At 49.5% G+C, this 15,384-nt stretch overlaps 1 protein-coding gene across 1 annotated transcript in view; it reads right to left on the bottom strand.

The window, feature by feature from the left end:
* Positions 1-13,938: 13,938 nt before the first annotated feature.
* The window catches only part of LOC134048156 (hydrocephalus-inducing protein homolog), a 75,082-nt gene continuing 73,636 nt past the window's right edge, over positions 13,939-15,384 (bottom strand). The window contains exons 68-70 of the mRNA XM_062499756.1: positions 15,026-15,158; positions 14,083-14,218; positions 13,939-14,034 (exon numbers count right to left, since the gene is read on the bottom strand). Of these exons, the coding sequence (XP_062355740.1) occupies positions 13,939-14,034; positions 14,083-14,218; positions 15,026-15,158 (365 nt within the window). The remainder of the gene's footprint in view (positions 14,035-14,082; positions 14,219-15,025; positions 15,159-15,384) is intronic.

Here is a 15,384-nt window from a genome sequence, read left to right as displayed (position 1 = left end):
GTTAATTGGGACGCTCCTGAAGAAGCACTGTTTTGTTTCCAAAATCGTACGCCGAGATCACATACAAACAAAAAACTCTGTAGCTATGAACTGCCCAGCACCTCTGGGCCACACTTTGCCCTCAACTTCCTGCTGTAAATCTGATTCTGTGCAAGTCAGCAGATTTCCTCTGCATTTATGTCATTGTAGTGAGATGAAAAATTTGTCCCTTAATTTGAATACAGTGGTGTGTAGAGCTTTCGTCTAATGTTTTAATTTAGTTGACCTATACCCTGATAGCAAGGTGTGTTTAACAAATCTGATATCGCCAGGAGTCTTTTGTTACTCTCAGAGACTGTGCTCTACACATGGACCAGCAGAAGAATTAAGGCAAAATCCTCCCTCTCCTTTAGCATGAAGAAAGAACTGGATGATATCACACGTGGGTAACGAGCTTTTGTAAGGAGGAATTTACTCCTCCCCTCTCTCCTCCCCTCCCTTCCCCTCTCTCCTCCCCTCCCTTCCCCTCTCTCCTCCTCTCCTCTCTCCTCCTCTCCTCTCCTCTCCTCTCCTCTCCTCTCCTCTCCTCTCCTCTCCTCTCCTCTCCTCTCCTCTCCTCTCCTCTCCTCTCCTCTCCTCTCCTCTCCTCTCCTCTCCTCTCCTCTCCTCTCCTCTCCTCTCCTCTCCTCTCCCACCAGGTGACCCTGTGTTCCAACACCGTGATGGATTTCTGCCGGAGAATGCTGGTGGACCTGGAGGGTATTGGCAATGGAGTGGCATCAGTGACCATCATGGCCAGGTACCAGCACTTCCCTGGCCTCCCCCAGCACGCTGCCTTGACCTGGATTTTCTGGCTGGAGCTGCCAAGGAGACGTGTTGTTTAATAACCTCATGTTCTGCCCAGCCGGATGAGAGAACAGCAGTGCTTGGAAAGCAGCCTGTGCTGAAAAGCACCCCTGCTCACAGCCCAGCATGGTCCTGGGCCTTTTTCTAAAGGGACCAGGAATGATGCGATTTATTGGCCTGGTTTTTGGTGCTTGAAGTGGAAGAAATTTCCCGGGGGACTCCTCTTGTCCTTCCTGCAAGAGGTGGAGTTGTGCTGGGTTGTAACCAACCTGCACTGGTTTGGGACACACCAAGCAGCTTGCTGAGAGTCAGGGCCTGCTTCTGTTAATGAGGGCACGTGACCGTGGGGAAGTGGCTCACAGCAAGAGTGGTGAGGGCAGGATCTTACAAGGGGGAAACAGCCCTTGAAGTGACAGGCCAGCTCTTGTTTTTCTCCTTGCCTCTGCTTCCCATTTTGAGCGTTAATGTTCTCAGACTAAAACCAAAAGTTGTTCTTGCTGCAGCAGCATTCCATCCTGCTATGCTGCCGCAGGCATCAGTTTAATGACAAGAGAGATGCAGTTCCCTGGTGCTGTTCCCTCTCCCAGGCAGAGCCATCCAGTCAGTGCCTGGGCTGCATTTTTTTTAAGCACGTGCAACTGGAAACAGGCATAGACCTGTGGACTGAAGGACTGAGGGAGATGTAGGAACTGGGAAGGGGTGATCACCCACTCTGCAGGACAGGTGGTGTCTCATGCCCTCCAAGGTTAGGGCAAATTGTTGAGTTCTCAGGCAGGGCAACAGTGCCAAGGGAGAGAAGGGAATCATTTTTATTGAGACACTAGAGTCGTGTGTTCCTTGAGCCTTGGTGAGCACTGCTCCTTGTTGGGAAGGCTCCCCCAGAGCTCATGGATCACTGGAACTGTTACAGGAGTCCTTGTAAGCCTTCTTGGGTAAAGGAGGGGCTGAGGCAGCTGTGAGACAGCTGTGCTCTGCTTGGGGCACTTGGCAGTCTCTGGGTGCTGCCTCTCAGGATTTGCCCCTCCTTGACAGGACATGTTTGAGTGGGAAGACATTGAAGGCAATTTATCAGTGTCGGGCTGTTAAACGTCTATTTGACAGTGACAAACGTGTTATGCTCCATTTCACAATCTTCGAGGGTAAACGTTCCCCATCCTCTCAGTATCTCTGATTCCCCTGGGGTCATCTCATTGCCCAGATGTCTCGTTCCTGAGCTGCGAGTGTACCCTCACGTCCTGCTGTACGACGAGTGCCGCCTCAAGGTGCCCTACGAGAGGAAGTTCCTCGTTGTGAATAACACCGACCTTCCTGGCTGCTACGGGCTTATTCCCCAGGTTTGGCATCACATGCGCCTCCTTCTTGCAAATATTACTGAGGAGATTATTCCAGGGGAAAAGGATTTGGATAAGTCCTTGCTGGTTTCTATTCAGTCTTAAAGAGTTGCTGAGAACAGGATCCTACCTGAATGTAAATTTTAGGATGCAGTGTAATCTCCTGAGGAAACAGTTTATGTTTTAGTCTTCAGGGTCTTTTCTTGTGGGACACCTTAGAGGGCTGTGAAAAGCTGCTGCACCCACAGACACCCATGCCTGTGTTGGCAGCCTCCTTGCAGGTCCCCCTGAGGATGCTATGCCTACAATTCTTGCATCTTGTTTCTGCCTTTTATCTTTGCCCTGGGGATTTTTAAAAATGTGTGTAAGTTGGCATTGTGGTGAATGTTAAGGAGTTTGAAATTTCTTGAGAGGTCCCTCCTAAATTGCATTTGATTCTGTCCCTTCTAGAAACGCAGGGAGGACACTCCTGTGTTCTACTCCAGCCCCAAACCCTGTGGGATTGTCCAGCCTCACAGCATTGCAGAGATTCCAGTTACAATCGAAGTCCAAACATTGGGCAAGCATCGCACCAGTGTTCTTATCAGCGTGTTTGGGGATGAGAGAAACCCACGGGTGAGTGCAAGGGGAGATGTGTGCCTTTGTGCAACTCGTCTTGGCAGGCTGCAAAGGGTATGGGGATTCTTCTGGGGAAACCAGGCACAGGCTGCTTTGGAGGACAGGAGGGATTGGTGGCATAAACAGCTCATGCCTTATAGGTGGTAATCTCAGTGTCTGACACAGAAAGTAGCTCATCTAAGCTGGAATCGAGGATAATTCTAGTTAATTAACCTTTCAAATGCTAGTAACTTTGGAAACATCTGTTATAAAATGTCTTGTCATCTCTCTGAGCACAAAAGAAGATGTCAGAAGATTTCTGGGAACCTTGAGCTTTCTCTGAAAGAAAGAAAATGTGACATTTGAAGAGTTGTTGCAAGGATTTCAACTTCCATTAAAACCTATGCAAATGAGGATGCCAAATTCCCTGGATGGCACCAATCATCTGAACCTGGGCCACTGTGGCACTGCACAGAAATCAGTCACCAGGAAGGACTGGCAGTGCAGGCTGTGCCAGTGAACCTGAAGTTGGACAAAACAGTTGTTTCAACTCTCAGGCTGCTTATCTTTTAAGCTGAGTCTCTCCCCACCACAATAACTAGTTGTTCAACTGTCTGCCTGGTCTTAACCTGACATTTCTTCCAAAGCTTTACCCTTGGGGCCAATAATTTGTACTTCGAAAGTTTGTCTTTACCTTGATCCTTTTGAATTTGGAGGTGAATGTGTAACTTTGTTTTCTTTTCCAAAAGCCCAGCATTTCAGCAGGAGAGTGGTAGCTGTCCCTAAAGAAAGTAACTTAGGCAGTGTTGAGCTGCTTAAGCTTTTCTAGGTTTCCCTGTTGAGGTTTGTTTTGGTTTTTCAAAAAATCTTTCTTGCTTGCTTCCTGGAACAGAGACAAGAATTACAGAGCACTGGACAGCTGGCAGACATCTACCCGAGTCCAAGGCTGATAGAGTTTGGCATGATCCCAGCACTACAGCCTAATTCACAAACTTTTACCCTCTTCAACAAACGTCTTGTCCCTACAGACTTCAGGGCAGAGATAGTAAGTATCTGTGGGGCTGTTTTCCAGGGAAATTGACTGGTCAGTAGCAACCATTACTTGGTTTTTAGATGCAAGCTAGATCGCCCTGTGTGAGAGGAGGCAAGATACTCCAATATTCCATCTGAGCGAGGCAAGAGAAACCTGGTTCTGGAGGTTTTAGCTGGGGCACCCCTCAGTGAAATCAGGGGCAGAGATGCTGGAGCACAAATTAGTCTGGGTTGTGTTGACAAGTTCTCCCTTAATTTTACGGAAGGCCTTTAGCTGGGTGTGTCACAGTTTTGGAGCTCTGAGATCAAGAGAAACCTGTGGTCCTTTGCTCCCCGGAGCGCATGGATCGCCGTAATGGTTTCCCTACATTTCCCTAGGGGTTCCATCTATCCATTTGCTTTGTGCCAAACTGCTGTTAATAGAGGAGGGCAGGCTACAAGGTCTGTCCTCAGACTGCTTGCGGGGAGGCAATTTTCACAGCTCCTGTGGGTCGAGCCAGTTGGGCTGTCCACACAAAGACATGTCTGGGGGTTGTGCACCCCCACATCCTATGGTCTCTGTGCCTGACACGGTGCCAGAGCTGCTCAGCCAGCTCCCGAGCCCATGCCCAGAGTGGCTGCTCCCCGACCAACGCTGGGCTGGGTAGCAGGAGGGCAGGGCTTGCTCTCTACAGCACACAGATACGTGGAAGCGTGGAGGACAGAGGCAAAGAGAAGACAGGGATCTTCCCTGTGGAACCCAAGTCAGCCCATTCCAAGGAAGGCCCAGGCACAATAGACACAGACACTGAGTGTGCAGGAACTTTTATACAGGGGAGGTTCTAGGGGAGGGTACAATCCTCAAGCAATAGGGGGAAGATTGGGGAGGAGCACAAGGCAGGGTTTACAATGCTTTAACCAATGAGGAAACACAGGGGGAGGGAGCAATTCAAACAAACCCATGGAGCTTCAAAGCTTAGGGGATTGCCCAAGGGGATTTCCAAAGCAGGGGCTTGGCACAAGGAGGGATTGACAGCTTGGCAGGGGGAAGGGCAAAGAACATTCCACAGCAAGGGGCAGGTACAATGTGGGATTGACAATTCAGGAGGAGGAGGGACAGAGAACATTCTGTAACAAAGGGGAGGTCTTAGGGAAGATTGACAACTGGGTAGGAGGGTACAACTTGGACTAGACCAGCAATAGAGGGGGGAACAGGGGCAAACCATTAAAGAAAAAACACACCGCAACATGTGCCGCTGAAGAGCATCTTTGGGGACCAGCTGCAGAGAAAGGCAGCTCCTCAATATGTGGAGGTTGCATTGGGCAGAAGGAGCTGGGGCTACTCCCCAGGCAGGGGGAGCAGGGCTGGTGCAGCCAGTGGAGGGCTTGTAGGCTGGGGCTGGGACTGGGGGGATGACTGATGGAGGGGGTGATCTGTGAGCAGCTTGAGATTTGTTCTTCTTCACGTTGGGTGTGTTGAACTTGTGGAGCTGGTTAAAACCTGATACTACGGACTTGTTTGAGTCTGTGGATAAAGCATCAGGCCGTGTGGGAGAGTCCAGGCTCAGCCTCCTGGGCCAAGGAGGAGGGCTGTGAACTTTCCTCTTGCTGCTTTTCCTGCTGTTTGGGGATAAATGTAACCTTAAAGTGAGGGATTTTTCCAGGACAGCTTTCTCTAGCTCCACAATGAAATTCTGCTTTCAGCCTGTGCAGGGAGCAATGCACCTTGGCTGGGTGGGCCTGGCGTGTCAAGGATGGGTTTCACAAGCTCGTACCAGGGCCGGACCTGCAGAGCTGTGTCCGTGCAGCTGTGCTGCTGCAAGGCCTTTCCTCCCTGCCTGGGGCAGCTTCCCACTCTCTTGCCCAATCCATGAAGTCCATGAGAAAGCAGATGAAGAGAAGAGTGGTGGGAAGAGTGGGCCATGTCCACACGGCGCATGTTATCCAGTTTCCTTTTTGCTTCCTGCTTTTCTGCCCTGCTGTAACCATTCAGAGGTGACTTTTCCAAAGCAGAGGGCACTGGGGCGCCTCTCTACAGCTGATGATCAGTGGGAAGTGAGGGCTTCAGTCCTTCAGGGGATGTTGAGAAGCACTGATGGCCCCTTGGGAAAGAACAGTTTGGTGTTGGGGTTTTGCTGAACTGGTTTTGCGGAGTTAATTCTTCAGGCTCTCAGCAGTGTCCTCCAGCTCTGTGGTTTCTGGAGTGGGATTTGAGCAGTCCTGGCTTCCTCTGGCCTCGAGCCTTTGTAAGAAGCCACGAGAGACAAAGCAGCTTTCCTTGGCACATAGTGCAGAGAAAGACTGGGGAAGGAACACTCTCCTGTGGAGGAGTGTCCCGTCGGTCGGGCAAAACTGGGATAATTAGGAGAGTCTGTTAAAGGAGGGGGAAATACAGGTTGTATAAGCTCTGCTGTTTCCCGATACTATAGCTTAAATTTAGGGAAATTAAGCCCTTACGATTTTTTATCCTCCCCTCTTTAGTCTTTCCTTTTCTTATATCCCCCAGAACACCAGGGTGTGTCATTTCCATCCTAAATGCGTAATATGCTTTTCTTACAGGCCTGCAAACCCCACTGCTATGTCATTGAACCCAGAGAAGGAGTGATCCCCGCTACGGGTGATATTCCTGTGACCATCACAGCAACCTTGGATGACACTGGGATTTTTGCTGACACTATTCAGCTTTTCATTGGGAACAGCCTTTGGACCACCTTCATGGTGCTGGCTGTGGGCACCGGCACCACAATTGTCATGGACAAACCATTCGTCCCAGAGCTCAGCTTGGGACACCAGTTCAGGTAGGAGATCTCTCCACTGCCACCTCTCCTCCTGTCTCAACAAGGAGCAGTTTTGCTGTAGTTCTTCAGAAAAGATCTTCTTCAGTTTACAAAGCCCTGACACCTTCCCCAAAGGCAGAGACTCCTTTAGAAACATGGGATGGCCAGTTGAATGTTGTTAGATACCCTCAAAAGCCACTGAAAGGGAAACCAGTTGCTAAATGGCCAGTGAATTGTCTTTAGTTCTCATACATTGTCCTGACTTGACCAAGTAATGCTCTCACAGGCTCCCCAGAACAAAAGGTTCTGAAATGGTGCCCGGATGAGGCCGTCCCTCCGTGTGGCTGAGGGACCAAGGGAAGATGGCATCACAGCCTTCCCTTCCAAAATGGTGCCTCTCAGGCAAGCAGGGGCCCTGGGAACAAAGAGACAGGAGGGTGATAACGCCCAGCCGGAGGGCAGGAGCCCTCAGAGCAGTTCCAGAGGCAGATGGAAACTTGCTGGTTTGTGTGGGGTCCACAGCACCGCTGCTGCCGCTTCCTCGTGCTGTTCGTGGGCTCTGCTGCTGCCCTGCTCTGCCCAGGACCTCGCTTGGTTTTTCGCTGCCAGCAGAGTTTGCAAAGTTCACTTTAAAACAGCTTCTAATTGCGAAATGGATACCACTGCAAAAGTTTCTACAAATGGCTACCAGTGCAACCCAAAGGTGCTATGAACCTGGAGGAGAGTCCCTGCTGCCCTGGTTTCCGGTCCTGGAGCAGGCAGATCATTTTTACCAGCTTGCTGGGATCATTCAGAAAGTGTCTCTGAGCTGGCTTTTAAAAATGCCTGCAATCACACCCCCCCACACAAAAGGTCCCCAAGTGCAGGATCTCAAAGATTCAGTAACGGTTTTGGATGTAGAATACAATTATACAATATACAGTCACAGTATGAAGCACCCCAGAACAAGCATTTTGGAGGAAAAACCAGGGCCTGAAGGGCACCTTATCAGACACTGTTTCTGATCCACATTAAGAGTTGGAAATGCAGACAGTCTCCAAGCTATTAACACCTCAGACTGCTCACTGGGAGCACTCTGTTGACCAAGGAAATAGCTACTCCCATACTGTTTTCCATCCTGGCCTCTATTCTAGGCTCGTTCCCTGTATTTGTCAGTTCAAAGTAACAAACAGGGGCCACCATTTCCATCGGCTCTTCTGGAGTGTGGAATGTCACAGCCCCCCTAAGAAGAAGGGCCAGAGCATCCCAGCCCTCAGCAGCCCCCTGGCCGAAGATGATTGCCAGAGCCCCAAAGGCACCAGCCCCGTGTTTGGGCTGGAGCCACTGTCGATGGAGCTGCAGCCGGGCGAGTCTGTGGACATGGTGCTGCGAGGCTTCTCCCCCATCGAGCAGGTGAGGTCCCCACCAAGGGCTGAGCCTGGGGAGCCATCAGATGCCCTCCCCTGGGCTTGTTCCACATTCCTTGACACTTGCCTGGGGAGATGAGCAGGGGCCTTCAAGAAACTGGTTTAAGGCCACATGTTCCTGTGGCAGCACCAGTTGCTTTCCTTGCTGGCCACCATCAGACCAGCTAAGGCTTTCTTGTGATTCCACAGCTACAAAACCCAGGGCTGATCCCAAAGCAGGGGCGGAAGGAAATGTTGCCCTTTTGAGGCAAACAGTGTTTCATGCTTAGTCAGCAAAGAAGGGCAGAGAAATAACTTACAGTTAGACTAGGAGCCCAAAAAGAAAGTGAATTTAAAAAGTGCCAAGCGGTTTATCTGGGGTAAGAACAGAATAAAACATAAGCTGTGTGAAGGGAGGGAGTTTCTCACAGGTGCCTTTTGTGGTTTTTGGGTGCACTGTTAGGGACAATTGAGTGGAGAATAAAGAAGCTGCCTCACAGGAAGAATAAAGGCACAGTGGCCATAACTCTAAGGCAACAATAGGGCCTGTGGTGGGTGGTGGGTGCTGAGCCAGGGCAGGGCATTGTCTGGATGCTCTGCCACCACCCAGCAGTGACAAGAGACCCTTGCATGCAGGAGGTGCAGGATTATGTGATGTGTGAAGCTGTCACTGGGACAGCCAGCAGGACAGAGAAGATAATGGAAACAACCATTACCTGCAAGTTTATTGATCCCTCCATAGAAATATCAGCCAGACAATTCTCTTTCTGGGTGGAGAAGGTAAGTTTCTGGATTGCATCCTGACATTTAACAGTATGGCTGAGGCGGGGTGTGTGCTTGTGTTAAAGCCCCTCTTTACCTTTCCTGAGGTACTTTGTGAAGTGAGTGAAGATGCTTTTAGGGATGAGAGTGGTATTTAACTTCCCCAATGTAAAATTGCAGTTACAGTTTCACTGCCAAGGGGGATTGTGGCCACTTCCAGAGAAATGCCAGTCTCTCTGCTCACTGTAAAGGGAGGTTTTTCAGGAACCTCCAAGGCACAGGGATGTCTGTACCCCGATGCTGTAGGGAGGCTGGGAAAAATGGAGATTCCTGTGAATTCCTCAGGCTGACAAGGAAAAACCCATCATCTCCTGTGTCTCTTTGCCCTCTCTGCTGTTGGCATGGATGCTTTATGATATAGCTATATGGTATAGCTCTGTGCATTTCCCTGAGCCTCACCTGCTTCAAAGGACCCCCAGACATCCTGCAGCTGCAGCGATGATAACACTGAGGCAGAGCAGGTGTCCTTTAGTCTCTGGATCACAACTCCAGCATCATCTTCTCCTCTCCTGACAGTTGTCTGAAAAAGAGAGGATGTTTCCTTATTTGGTGTCTGTAGTTTCAGGCCTCTCTTCCAATTCCTAGGCTTCCACTGAAGTACAGAATCCCTGGAACAGGCAGTTCAGGTGTAACTAGAAGCTTTTCAGCTCTCCCTGATTCTGCCTGGCTTCTGCTTGATGCCACACACACAAACTGATTCATTGCATGCCATGGCACAGCACCTGCCTGATATCAGTACATGCAGAACTAGTTTCCCAAACCCTCTGGTTTCTGCAAACCGTGCAGGAAGCCCATCACTATGGATAGAGAGGAAGGAGGAGCCTAGGCTGCTCATAGCTTTGAGACCAGACACTGTGTCCCTGTAGCAGAGGACACATGTTTCAGATGAACTGCTTTGATGAGGCTGCTAGAGCCATTAAGGTTGTAAGAAATGTCTGTATGTGAGTGATGACCATCTACTGCTGTTCTGCCCAACAGAGAGACAAAACTGGAGACAAATGGTCTGGATTGACTTTTCTGATTTAGATCTTGTTTAAGCAGTTGCCTCCTCTCAGGGGGCTATTCCCTCATCCATGTGTGGGAGTGTTTCCCTGTCCCCCAGGGAATGCTGTGGTTCTAAACATGAAAAACATCTGCTTTAAAGACAAATCTCCTGGAAGGGCAGAAACAAATAGAAGGGGGAAATAGAGATGTATGCACTTCTAGGGCTGAAAATTGTGAGATGCAGCAGAAGCAGAAGGAGGTCTGTGGCTAGCTGAGGCTTCTTTTTCCTTGTCTCCCGTTTCCATAGAAACCCAGTGATGATGTCCTGACTCTGCAGTACAAGCCTTTGGCTTTAAAGAACACCTGCTTGCTGCCACTCGACCTTATGCTGGACTTGGAGCAGCCGTTTCTGCTCTGCGATGCGGACCAGCAGCCCCTCCCGGATGGCCAGGTGAGCAGCCCTGGACTCCTCCAGTGGGGTCTGAAGAGGAGGGATGTGGTGGTGCCTTTCTGTTGGGAGAGCCTTGAGTCAAGAAGTTTATTCTGTAGTGTCAGCAGTGGATTGGCCTGAGCTGCATCAGCAGAGCTGCTGAAGGAATCAAAATCTTATCTGAATTGAGAAGGTCCATCCTGGCTTTAAGGCACAAGGAGAAGGAGCAGGCAACTAGGTCTGGGCCAGCCATGCAGTAAAGGGGTCTCCTGGAAAGCATCCCAGCTCTCCAGCAGCCACCCCCTTGTCTTGCTGCTGAGCACAGAAACAAGGTCTTGAGGGAATTCTGGACTAGACTGCTGTGGCTGCAGTCACACCCTTGCTGTAAAGAAATGCATGATGAACCAAGAAGCCCATGCTGGGAATCACATTTCAAGCATTTACTGTTTCAGCTGTGAGACCTTGGGACGTCATCACACGGGTGATTAATTACTGTTCATCTCCTTGCAGCCTGTGACAGTGGATGTAGGACAGACCTGTCATCTCTACATTGCATTTGACCCATCTTATAAACTGGATTTTCATAGCTGGAAGGAAGAGAAGGTTCTGAAGATAAACATGGTCAACGGCCATCCTTATGTGGAGTGTATCACCCTTCAAGGAGAAGTCCACTTCCCCAATCTCCAAATCCAGCCCAGCACCCTGGAGTTTGGCTGCATCCCAGCTGGCACTGAAGAAGTGCGTTCTCCGGAGATAACCAACTGCAGCCCACTGCCTGTCCAGTACCACTGGTCATTCCATTCAGACGGCCAGGTGAGCAGGCTGAGGTATGTGCACCTTTGCCCTCTCCTTGAAGCTCTTCTTCCTGGGGTCCCGTTTGTACTTTGCAAAGAACAAAGCTGTTTGTGCACTGTACTGTAACAGTGGATAACAACTGGACATAGCCAGTAGGACAGCTGGATATACTTTTCAAACTTATTCTTAGTATTCATTGAAGTCTCATCCTTCTGTACACTTCAGCTCTGCTGTAAATTTCAGAGATTTTTTTTTTCACAAACTTCTAACAACTTACTCTGGATCTATAATCACTGAGACCAAAGTGAGCCAAAATGCCAAGTGGGATTACTCTTTCTCAAAGCCTGCAGTCACACAGAATGAAGCAGTAGATAAATCCTCGTGTGCATCCCCATACACATAATAGTCCGGTTACTGACAATACTACTTACAAAGGGAGATTCAACATGTGCAATAACTTTTTTACTTTTGCTACAAATTGCCTGAAAGAATAAGCTGCAAATAATAACTTGAACCTGTTTAAATTCAGGGATGGCATTGCAATACCCTAAAAAATTCTAAGGGTACCTGGTGCTGGTGCAGTATTACAAGAGAACTGTAAGTGTGTATTACTAGTTGTTATTCGTCTTAGGTAAAAATGGCTCAACTCAGCTTTACAAAGCAGGAAACAAGTCATGGAGAGTTGAAATGAAGGAGTTGGGACAGTGTCACCTGTCTGTTTTCTGTGAGAGATGCTCTTAAGCAGTAGCGGTAGTAATGTACTCATCTCCTATAAGTTTGCTCCTTGTCAACTACTATCCACCTCTGCAATTTTTTCTGACCTTTTTGTTTTCTCATTTCTGCAGTTGAGTGTCAAAAGGAAACAGAGAACTTAAATGTTACTTCCAAAATATTATGAATTGTTTTCAAAGTAAAAAATACTCAGAGCGTTTAGAAAACGCAACGGAAGGGTTGGAATGCATAAACAGTAGAAGATCTTGAACAGTATTTTTACATTATACTACGTCAGCCAAACAAATGGACAGTAGGGCTTGAGCAACAAGGATATAAATGAAGTTTTGTTAAAAGGGCTTGTTTTGGTCTCTATGTGATAACTGTCATCCCCATGATGGAAATACTTCACAATCCATTTAAATTTTCCTAGGCTGTATTATTTAGCGATCAGCCGTGATTTTTTTAATTTCTGTTGTACCCATCACTGAATCATCTGAGCACAATGTCCGAACAAGACAAACGGCAAAGTAGAAAAGGGCTGCAATAACTGAGCAGCCAACAGGATAAGTCATATTGGCATATATTGGCTTTGCAAAATCCTGTGTGAGTGCTTTCGTTTCTTCTCCTCTTTGGTTTAAAATGCAACACATTCTCATTACTTCTGATGACTCACCTCTGAAAGAAAAGGGCAGTAGATGCTTTTGGCAGGGTAAGTTGCATTTACAAATTGGTTCACCTTGTTGGCAGCAGGACTGCATTTTTTCTTATAAAAGCTGCTCATCAGCTTGAGTGGGGAGAAGGTGCAAAAGGGTGAGAGGGGCTGATGGATCTCTGATGGTCTGAGGATCCAATGGAGCCAAGAGCTGGAAGGTGAAATACCATTTATTGAGTTCAGGGGTCTTTAGGGGAAAGGAGTGTGTGCCTGAAAGCTCTGTTCTGTCAGCCACATTCACCTAGTCAAAGGGTTTTTTCCTGCACCCGTGTGTGTGGCCAGTGCCACGGGATGGCAGCTCTTTCTGCTGTGGGGGCACTGCAGCCTCCAGCTGCAGAGTATGCAAACTGAGCTGCATTGAAATGTGTTCCCCAGGGCTCAGTGTTGGGGCTGGTCCTGGTTAACACTTTAATCGACGATCTGGATGTGGGGATTGAGAGCAGCCTCAGTAGATCTGCAGGCTCCCGGTTGGGTGGCAGTGTGGATCTGCTGGAGGCCAGGAAGGCTCTGCAGGGAGACTGGGACAGACTCGATCCATGGGCCAAGCACAGAGGCGTGAGGTTCCACGAGGCCAAGTGCCACATCCTGCAGGTCAGCAGTCGCCTCAGCGTGAGCCAAAGCGTGCGCAAGGGGGCAAGAGGCCAATGGCCCCTGGCCTGTATCAGCACCGGTGTGGGCAGCAGGAGCAGGGCAGCGCCTGCCCCTCTGTGCTGGGCACTGGTGAGGCCACACGTCAAGTGCTGTGTCCAGCTCTGGGCCCCTCACTTGGAAAAGGACATGGAGGGGCTGGAGTGTGTCCAGAGAAGGGCAGCAAGGCTCATGAAGGGTTGAGAAAATGTGCTGCGAGGAACAGCTGAGGGAGTTGGGTTTGTTCAGTCTGGAGCAGAGGCTCAGGAGGGGCTCCAGGGCTCTCTCCAACTCCCTGACAGGAGCGTGCAGTGAGGCGGGGCCGGTCTCTTCTGCTGGGCCTGCAGTGAGATCCAGAGGAACTGGCCTCACGCTGAGAGAGGAAATTTAGCTGTTAGGAAAAAAATATTTCAGTGTTTGTTGCAGTTTATAATCATTGTTTTATATTGCATGGAAAATGGTCTGTTCTGTTTCCCCTTGTTCTGTTTGTAGCATGGTTTATCCCTCTTACCAATCTCTCCCCTTCAGCGCCGTCCCCTTGGCTGTGATGTTATTCTTCCCTCCCCTATCCCTGGGTTCAAAAAGGCCTGCTATTTTCTATACATCTCTCTCTCTCTTCCCATAGTAACAGTGTGCTGGACAAGAGCCACTGAGTGAGAGCCTTTTCTGGGTTTTTTCTGGCTTATTTGCCTGGCTAGACATCCTAGAAAAGCACTGTTACTCCTTTTCCCGTAAATTTGCTGTAAAGCACCTTCATTTCAAAGTTAGAATGATTTGGAGGGAAGGGGGTCACATTCTCCATTCTAGAGAGATCCTGCAGACACCTGTCTTTCCAAGCAAGACAAGCTGACAATTAACAATTTATTGCCAACTGTTTAATTAAAAATTAGTTAATTAATTTAGGTAATTAAAGATAGGATAAAGGTGTTCACTGGAGCTTGCAAGGGTAGCTGCAGAGGTCTCTGGTGAAGGGTGGGAGACCATCAGCAGCAGAAGACACGATGTTGCTGGCTCCTGCTGGATGCTGCAGCTAACACAAACGCTGTCACTCAGGTGTTAGTTTCCAGTGCACCTGCTTCTTGGGTCCTTGGCCTTTGTCTGTCTGCCGTAACGCAGAGCGTTTTGGTTTATCAAGACACTCCTGCTCCTGGGCTCTGCCTTTCACAATCACCTCTACCTTCTTCAGAGCCGGCTCCAGCTTATGAGTCCTAGGAAGAAAGGGACTGGTATTAGTCAGATGAACATTTCCAGCCAGCCACTTTTCTGTCTCCTTGCACTGCACACCATGTTGCATCCTCTGTCTGTGCAAGCAGTGAGCAGCAAATTAAACAACTGCACTCGCTGCAGGGAGGCTGCAGAGGTGCAAGGGCAGCAACATGACCAGCTAAGTGCCTGGGGACCAACCACAGCACATGGGGTTCCATGTGGAGAAGCAGGCCTTGCTTGTTCCAAAAGGAAGCAGAGCTAGGGACTGGCTGGTCCCCGTATCTCTCGTTACAGATTTTGCAACCCTCCAGGAGCTTAATGTTTCATAGAGTGTCTTTTCACAGTGTCTCCCTAGCAAGGCCAGATGATGATCTTTCTGTGCTCCTCTGGGTGTTTTGCTGCCTCTCTGGGGCTGCCTGTCTCCAAGCCCACCTCCCCATCCCAGTCAGAGGGACTGAAGGGAGGGTCTTAAGGGATGAACCAGGCTGTGCTTGGTGATGGCCAGCAATAGGACAGGAGGCAATGGGCAGAATCTGAACAGGAAATTCCACTTGAACCTGAGGAAGAACTCCTCGCCTGTGCAGGTGACAGGTTGCCCAGAGAGGCAACAGTGAGGGAGTGTCCCTCACTGGAATTATTCCAGAGCCCTCTGGACACAACCCCATGTCATGTGCTCTGGATTGGCCCTGCTTGAGCAGGGAAGTGGGACCAGATGACCTACTGTGGTCCTTTCCATCCCATGCCACCCTGTGACTCAGTGATACCCATCCGAAGCGGGAGTTCTGGGCAAGTGCGTAGACGTTGCTCACCTGAAGAGTATGCTGGTCCTAAACTTCCCCACATGCTTTGGGGAGAACAGCACGTGAAAGATCTGCTTTTGGCCAGGAGGGATGATGCCGTGGCAGGGGTGGATGGAGAACAGTGGCAGGTCTTTTTTGTCATCTGGGCAGATTTCCAGGGAGGGACTAAAACGCTGCACAGAGAGGTGTTTTTGTTTGAAGCGCTGTAGCTTCTTGGAGCGGTCCTGCTGTTTGGGCTGCTGCTGCTGAGAATCCTGCTGCTGCTGCTCAGAATCCTGCTGCTGCTGCTTGGACTGCTGCTGCTTCTTGGCAAGCTGCCGCACTCCAGAAGGATGCATCTCAAAAGGATGCTCCTGCTGCCATCTGAA

The sequence above is a fragment of the Cinclus cinclus genome, chromosome 11, assembly GCF_963662255.1.
Source record: "Cinclus cinclus chromosome 11, bCinCin1.1, whole genome shotgun sequence".
NCBI classification, from domain to species: Eukaryota; Metazoa; Chordata; class Aves; order Passeriformes; family Cinclidae; genus Cinclus; species Cinclus cinclus.
This window is presented reverse-complemented; position numbering and strand designations above follow the sequence as displayed.